The 8,509-nt window shown below is 46.3% G+C and overlaps 1 protein-coding gene across 1 annotated transcript in view; it reads right to left on the bottom strand.

The window, feature by feature from the left end:
- Positions 1-7,898, bottom strand: part of Rerg (RAS like estrogen regulated growth inhibitor) — a 105,538-nt gene extending 97,640 nt beyond the window's left edge. The window contains exons 1-2 of the mRNA XM_028781024.1: positions 7,660-7,898; positions 3,247-3,414 (exon numbers count right to left, since the gene is read on the bottom strand). Of these exons, the coding sequence (XP_028636857.1) occupies positions 3,247-3,307 (61 nt within the window). The 5' untranslated portion in view covers positions 3,308-3,414; positions 7,660-7,898. The remainder of the gene's footprint in view (positions 1-3,246; positions 3,415-7,659) is intronic.
- Between the last annotated feature and the right edge of the window lie 611 nt (positions 7,899-8,509).

Genomic DNA, 8,509 nt, shown 5'->3' with positions numbered 1-8,509 from the left:
AGCGAGGTGGGGCAGGCAAAGGTTACTTATATACCAGTGTAATCTTTAAGGCTGGGGGGTGGCAGTGTGGTGTCCCAGCCAGGCAGAAACAAGGTAGCGATAGTTACACACCCCATTGTAAACATGAGCTTAGTATTGCTACAGTGTGTTTTTAAAACTGAGAGATCGTCTGTGGTGGATTCCACTGAGCTGTGGAAAAGTTCAGAATGGTCTGCAGGCCTGAGTCTAGACTGCTACCTTCTCAATGAGGGGTGTGGCTCAGATCTCAAGGAAGCATTCAAGTGTTGAAACTGGAAAACAGAGAACACACAAGTCATGGGAGAGACGGGTTGTCTGTCGTTATCATTTTCACCACAGTGAAAAGCGTGGAAGAAGCTGGGCTAGAAGGATGGCTCCATGGGAAAAGGCACTTGCCACCAAGCCTGGCTCCCTGAGTTCAACTCCCCACTCCTACCCTCTCCAGGGACCCATGTGGTGGACAGAGAGAAATTTTCCCATAAGTAGTCCTCTGGCCACCACAATGTTCTCTCTCTCTCTCTCTCTCTCTCCCTCTCTCTCTCTCTCTCTCCCTCTCTCCCTCCCTCCCTCCCTCCTTCAATCCCCCTCCCCCCTCTCTCTCACACACATGCAGAGAAGACAGACAAATGAACCCAAGCAAGAAGGCTTATCTCTTAACTGTTAAGATTCAGAGTTGGTAAGGACCTTCCTGAGCAGTAAAAAAGCTATCAGCCAAAGTTCCCCTAGAGTGGCTGCCATCTTTCCTCTGGATATGAAGAGTCACCCACAGGAAATGGAAAGAATCTGGGGGTCTAGTCATCATACCGATGCACCCAGAAGACCCAAGGTCAGAGGCAAGCAGAGGACAACCGGTTGGAATCCACAGAAGGACCCAGAAAGCCAAGAGAGAGGGTAATGCCCTAGGATGTGTTGGAAAGATAACCTGGGAAAGACAGATCGGTTGTGTTGTTATGTGGTTACGGAGAAGAGGGCACTGGATGGCAGGTTTATTGACTTGCTTTCTAGAAGATTGATGAGTAGTGACCTGAGCAAAGTCAGCTTCTCTGGAATGGCTATGGTGGCAGGCTAGCATGTCTTTACGCAATAAATGGGCAAAAAAGTTAAGACAGGAAGCATAGCCCCTGTGTTCATTAAACTTGAGGAAAAACCAACATGGAGATGTGAGCACAGGCAGGTAGGCTTGGAGGAAATCAGTCAGCTGGGAATGATGGGAACAATGATGGAAATTGCTTTGAAGGTCCATCAGGGAAACTGAGGCACAATTCAAGGTAGCGGGTAAGCCTGGAGAGGGGATTCAGTTCACTCTGACAGAGTGGGGCACTCATGGGCATTCACAGACCCGAGTACTTCTTCCCTGAGATTTAATCTCTAGGTTCATATTATTTTTATAATTTTTTTAAAAAATTTATTTGGGAGAGATGTACATGTGTGGTCTGTGTGGGGTGTGAGCAGAGGCTCCGTCAAAGTGCTTGGTATTCTGGTTTTTCTCCATCTAATTTCCTTGAGAACGGGTCACTGAGCCTGGAGCTAGGCTGGCTGTCAGCAAGCTCCAGCAAGCCTACTCCATCACCCGTAGCTAAGGCTTGTTACACGGGTGCTGGGGATTCAGCTCATGCTTGAGCAGTGAGCTCTCCCACCTGCGCGGTCATCTCGCTGGCTCTGTGTTCAGCCTTCCAAACCGTGCAGAAGGGCTTAGAAGAACCCTTCCTCTTATTCCACCTGTTGGAATGTGGAAGGAAGAAGAAAGAAAAGAAAGAAAAGAAAAGAAAAGAAAAGAAAAGAAAAGAAAAGAAAAGAAAAGAAAGGAAGAAAGATGGAAAAGATAGCCAGCCAAACTCCTCGGTCACATGAATTGAGCCACTGTTAGCCACACGGCTTGCCCGCCTGCCCACCCTCCGCTCCCTTCACACCCTTCTGTCAGTCCCAAAGGATTCTGTTCCCTCCGACAGAGAGACACGCCCTGGGGCAGTTTCCTCATTCTCCAGATCCTTCCACCAGCTACAGACAGAGGTTCTCATGCCATTGGGAAACACCACGGGAGATTAAAGGGGAGGAGCCTGAGCATCTTCCGGTCCTGGCCTGCTGTTCTCCTTGCTTGGGTTCTGCCAAAGGCAAGAAGAGCTAAGGAGAAGCAAGTGGTGGCAGAAAAGGAGCTGAGAAAAACCAGAGACTAAGACTTACAGCATGGCAGGTCATGACTGAGACTCGAACCAGGAGGACGGTTAGAAGGAAGTTGGGCACAGAACCGGAATGTCTGTGTGTGTGTGTGTGTGTGTGTGTGTTTGTGTGTGTGTGTTTCTTTAAGAGCATATCGATTACCTGTGTGGGGATTAGCTGGTTTTACATCCTGGTAGGTTTCTGTCTACCCAGAAGCACCCACCAGAGGCGTTCATGTCCTCTTGTCCTTTGCTGACAGCCAGAAGCTCCGTGTGGTTTTGGTTCCTTCCCAGAAGACACCAAGCCCCCATCACAGGTAAAGTCTGATGGCATTAACACTTGGGTGGCCTCTCCTTTAGCACACACTTATTGTAAGTATCAGGAGTAAGAGATACCTTCAGTCTCTGTTGTGAAACTCTCTAAAGGACCTAGGGCAAGGGATGTTGCTCAGGGGTAGAGTGATGGCCTAGCATGTACAGAATCTGGGCTTCCACCCTCAACGCACTGCCAAAGAAAAGGAGGGTTCTATATTATCAATGTTACTCAAAATTACTCATTTAAATTTGCTCTGCAGGATAGCTATCTTGCTTGGGAGTTTACACTCCTACTTTTCAAGTGTCCTCATCCCACTACAGAAATCTTGGGCAAGAAACAATTCCATCACTGGCAAAGACAGATCCATTCAACAGACACACACTGGGACTCCTGACATCTGCTTGATCTTGGACCATTTGTTGAGGATATCCAAACAAACGAGACATATAACTGACCCCTTGTGATCCTCCATAGTAAAGGAAAGAACGTAGGAAAAAAATTCAGGTATTTTATGAAACTTCGACAATTTGATTTCTTCGGAAGTTGTTTATGATCTATATGGTTCTCCGTTATGTGATCAGCAGATTTACTTTGTCACAAATCAGCAGAAGAATTCGTGAGTTGGTTATTAAAAGGCTTCCAGATACAGAGAAGAGACAACAGATGGGACATCACAAACTCTGATTGCTTACCTCCCCCATCCTCAAAACTGTGACAAACTCACAGGCCCTGCAAATGCCACCAGAAGGTCCTTACCTGACTTGCCCACGCCTGCTCTTCCAAATATGGCCAGCTTGACCTCTGCGCTCTTAGCCATGGTTGATGGTGACAGGGTTTAACGTTCAGACTCAGGATGTGAGCAGATGGTGTTGGTGGTGGCCTTCAGTTTCACTGTGTCATCGTCAATCACAGGAGTTCACAATCCTTCAAGGAAAAGAGATTTTGGAAATAAATCTGTATCTTTGAAATATCAGGAGTGCACATGCATTCGTGTGTACAAACACACACACACACACACACGCCACCCTTTATCTTAGTTTTTTATCCCGTCACTGTAACAAACACAAGTGAGAAAGGGCTTATTATTGTCTGAAGTTCAAAATACAGTCCATCACAGCTGTCAGGAAGGCAACACAGTAGCAGCATGAAGCAGTAGGCCATGTCACATCTACAGCCAGGAAACATTACAGGATCAAAGCATGCTGTTGTTCACCTCACAGTGGGTGGGGCTTCCCCTCTCAACACTATCAAGATAATCTCCTACAGGCCTGCTCAAAACTCCATCTCCCAGGTGACTTCCAGAATTCTGTCAAGCTGACAGTTACCACTGACCGTCACACCCCCAGGTGATTTATCTTCTAATTGGGTTTTCACCACTGTTCAGAGAAAGGGCGATAGTAGTAACTCACTGTAAACCACTTAACTAGGAAGGGAAGATGGGACTTATGAATTTAGATCTGGGGCCGGGGGCCGACTCCGTGCTTAAGAGCGAACATTGCTCTTTCAGAAGACCTGAGTTTGGTTCCCAGCACCCACATTACTCAAAGTTCTCTTGTGGTCTCCACAGGTACTCACATGTACACACCTCCAAACACGCATATGCATAATTAAAAAGAAAATAAATCTTAAGACGAATCTAGAACTGTTTGGTTTTAATGTATGTATACACACTATCTCTTAGAACGTTTCCTCTAATGTGATTTTTTTAATGAATAGATTGTTTTTGGCATAATTGATAAGTGGTAAGTGAATGAATGCATCTACTTCCTGTTTATATATACTAAGCATAAGCGTATACATATACATAATGGGGAGAAGCTCTTGGGATCGCTTTATTAAACAGTATACACTGATATTTGTCAACTCCATTGCCACAGAATCCAATTTTCTATTTCAAGGTTAAACTTCATCTCAGTTCACACTAGAACACAGGATAAACTTACCTAGCACTTATGCACATGGTTCGAAAGCCAATAGATAATATTCAATCATACTTCTATGTTTGCTGGGTAGGATACCCTAATACACAAACGGTATGCACCACCATCTCAGGCGAGCCTGTTTATAACAGTGCCCTCACCCTTGGAGCATGGCACTGTCTACAACTTATGCTCATTGTATTTAAGATGCTACTTAGTCTGGGGTCTTTGTTGGCTGCATTTTATGCTGTGTAGGGAAGTGAATCTAAGGCCTCACTCTGATGGTGGGCAAACATCTTGGCCACAGGTTATACCATCAGCCCAACATCTGGGCTCTTAGTACCAAGAAAACGTAAACTTGGAAAAGGCTTTGGGTGTGGGATCAATCAAAGCAATCTCCCAGCTAGCGCAGAAAGCTTTTCCCCTGCCAGCCAACTAATCTGTGTCTGTTTAGTCACTAGCACGTATTCAAGATAAGTTTATGTCCTTTGGAAGTAGTGTCATTAATAGACAGCCTTTTCCAATTAGGAAAATTCCCTAACCTGTTTATTATATTAGGCTGTGGTATGTCTGTCACTTGAGGCTATGATGTCCTGGCTCAATTCTATAAAAACAAGTCATTTCTTACACTCAGATCTGGCTACCCAACCCAGCAGCCCTCAGGATGCTACCCCATCCGAGGCTTCCATTTTTTCAGAAAAGTGGAGGCTAGCTGTTGAAGTATTCTTTAGGGGTCACACAACAACGAAGGAAAAACAAACTTGCTTAAAGTCTTGACTGTCCCATTCCCCTCTCAACATATGCACAGTTGTCCCCAGGCACTCACTGTTTTAATGACTAAAAACATGGGAGTTCCCTCCTTCACAACTTGACATATAACCTGACAAGCTGTCACAACAGAGATCTGGATATGTTCACTGTGGTTGCCCCCTAGCACAGCCAACCATGGGAAGCTTCCCATCTTTCCCACGGGCTAAGGACTCCCACTGCCTGAACGCCATCAATGGCTGACATGAACTCAAAACCTCACTTTATATACATTAACTCAGTGGCACAGGAGTTCAGAGGTCATTCACTGTTCTAGTCTGTAAAGTTGTATTTGTGCCAGGCATGGTGACACACACCTATCATCCCACAATTGAGAAAGATGATCAGAAGTTCAAGGACACTCTCAGCTGCAAAGCCAACTTGAGGCAGCCTGGATTACAGAAACTTTCTCAAAAATCCAAAGGGCCCCCCCCCCCCCCCAAGAGAGGTTAATCACAATCTGTTACTTAAACCTGCTGACTGACCCTGTCTAAGCCAATGTTTCGGTATACAGCTTTCAAAGACAGCCCAAGAAGGGGAAAGAAAAAACAGAACTCCCTCTGAATACGTATCCCACAGAGAGGAGTGGGCTCCTGTCTTCTCTCTGATGTATCTGAGCCATTAACATGGACTTCACACATTTTGGTGTGCAGGTTGCTAAGGTGTGGCTGCCCCTAAAAGAAGAAGAGGCAGGTGGGGCTTTTTCTTCCGTCTCCAGACAGACAATGACAACTTTGTAGTGACTCTCAAACTAAGATCTTCATTGTCTAGCCCCATTCTTTGGCTATAGATGAAGCCCTTCTTTAGGTACTGGCCTGTAACCCCAGCATTCAGGAAGCAGGAGTGAGGGGATACTGAGTTCAAGACCAGCTTGGGCTACACCATGAGTTCCAGGCTATTCCAGGCCGCCTAAGCAGACACTGCTGTCTGTCAAAACAAAATTCTTCATTTGTCATTTTATATTAAGGCCCATTATGAAAGGGCCTTCTATTTAAGGTTTGCATGTTAACTATATTTTAACTTGTGAATAGCTGCTGGCTTGCATTTCTTTGAAACACAGAGCATGCTTGTGTCAGAAGCATTCATAAACAATAATTTGCCATTTTCATGCAAAAGTGTCATTCCTATTCATCTAAAATATTTCAGCAACTTCCCTTGGCCTCCGAAGCTCATGGGTCTCACATATGAGAAATTGTGTTAGTTAAATTGTCCCCATTTGTGACGTAATAAAGATCCAGCTGCTTACTATCAGCCTCCTGATATGTTTAGGAAAAAAAAACAACAACAACAACTCAAAGACGCCACGCTGACCTCTAAAGATGCCTTCACATTTTATTTCCACATGAAAATTTGACAGAAACCATCAACGTGTCAATTGTTGTCATAGTAACCTACAGGCAAGTTTCTGTTGAATTAACCAGAGACCTTCTATCCCTCAGATCTGAGGAAACTCATTGGTTCTAACACTGGAACTATTCCTACCATGGCCTGAAGTTCACTCTAGGAGCAGATTGCTTTCCCGGAGGCAAAACCAAACAAACAAGTTTCAAGTTTCCATCATAAAATCACACCTAAATATTTAGGAGATGAAAGGCGTTGCTTTTTCCTACTCATGAAGTCATTAGAGGAAACAGAGTGAAGGAAAGACGGGTACTGACAGAATACATTGACTTCTCCACACTTGCATATATACAGTATATACAAACCAAAGAGGCTACCTGTGGGGACTCTGTTCGACCTACGACATTTGCGTTTCTATCTGCTTCATCCATCTGTTTATTTACTTATCAAAAGGTTTTGCTCCTAATAAATCATTTCCCAGACTGTGTTTATCAAGGTCAGAGTTTTCCACTTCCTCTTGAGGCGGGTGGGGGCATCTTTATAATTAAATTTTAATGCTTTTATGGCCTGAGAGAGAGAGAGAGAGAGAGAGAGAGAGAGAGAGAGAGAGAGAGAGAGAGAGAGAGCGCAAAGCCCAGCTGTTCAAAACAGCAATGAATCCAGTCTGGTGGTGTGGAGATCGCTTCTGTCCGGGTCAGACTTCTCCTGAAATCAAGATTTCTCAGTTTCTCTGCTAGGAAATTTCCTTCATGTTATCACAACGCAACCCCCACAGCAAAGAGGTGGTAACTGTGCAAGCCCCCAGGCCGTCTCGCTACCCTGAAATCAACAGGTCCTGCAGCCAGGAGTAAGCCCACAGTGGGCTGCAGGTTCTGCAGATCACAGGCTCCACATAGGGAGCAGATGTCCCCTATTTCGGAAGGACGCCCTCGGCGCAGGACGCGCTGTCAAGCCTGGTGACGGCGTTCACATCTCTCATGGAGAACCCAAAGTCGCCCTTGGTGAGGGACTCCGAGACCTGCGGGACTCACCCAGGGGTTGAGCCCTCACGGGCTCGCACCCTGTCCTCCGAGAACCACCTGGACACGTGCGTGTCACTCACCTGTTCACTCTCCAGGCCGGGGAGACAGCCGCGGTCCTCCCCAAGTTCGCAATCCGGCCACGGAGACCAGGAAGCTTTCCCACGCTGTCCCACGAGGGCTGCGGTTGGCGTTTGAGAGTCGGGGGGCCGCGATCGTGAGTGGGAGTCGCCCGGGCTGCAAGTCGGTGCCCGGACGGGGGTCTCCTTCCTCGCTCTCGCTCGGACTAGTAACCGAGAGACTGCGGCAGGACGCGAGCTCCGGCCAGCCACCGCTGCGCTCCGCCACTGGGGTGCTGCAGTGAGGTGCCCGGGCTCCCCCTGCTGGACCAGTCTGCTAACCGAGCGCCTCACAGCCCAGGCAAGCTCAGTGCCAGGCCTGCAAGCTCCAGCTAAGTCCTTTCTTGATTAAAAAGCATCACTTACGCAGTGTTCTCTACGCCTTGTTTCAAAGGATCTTGCTAATACGCCTTGGGAATGTGTTCAGCTATTTTCATGATATTCGAGAGGAAGCAGAGGATTTTAAAAAGATAGGAAAAAAAAAAAAAAACAGGTCCAAGGCTAGTAAATGGCTGGGAGAAAATCCGGATCGGAACGGAAACAAATACACTTAGAAAGATATAAACACCAAATTTAACTGCAATTCATATTTGTATATATGAGAAAGTCCCCAGTGTGCTCTGCTCCCTCTGGAAGACCAGCATTTATAAGATTTGCTTAGGCGTCAAATCCCATCCCGTTCAAACTTCAACAAAGATAATTAACATGCATGCTATGCTATGCTAAGCAAGACTTGCTGACATCCCCCCCCCCCCCCCCCCCACGTCTCCTTTGATATTCACCTCCCTTGAGGTAAGCATGGCTATTGTAATTG

This window comes from Grammomys surdaster, unplaced genomic scaffold (genome assembly GCF_004785775.1).
Source record: "Grammomys surdaster isolate TR1022 unplaced genomic scaffold, NIH_TR_1.0 373, whole genome shotgun sequence".
In the NCBI taxonomy this organism is placed as follows: Eukaryota; Metazoa; Chordata; class Mammalia; order Rodentia; family Muridae; genus Grammomys; species Grammomys surdaster.
Note: the sequence above shows the minus strand (reverse complement) of the source record. Positions and strands in the feature narration are given on the sequence as shown.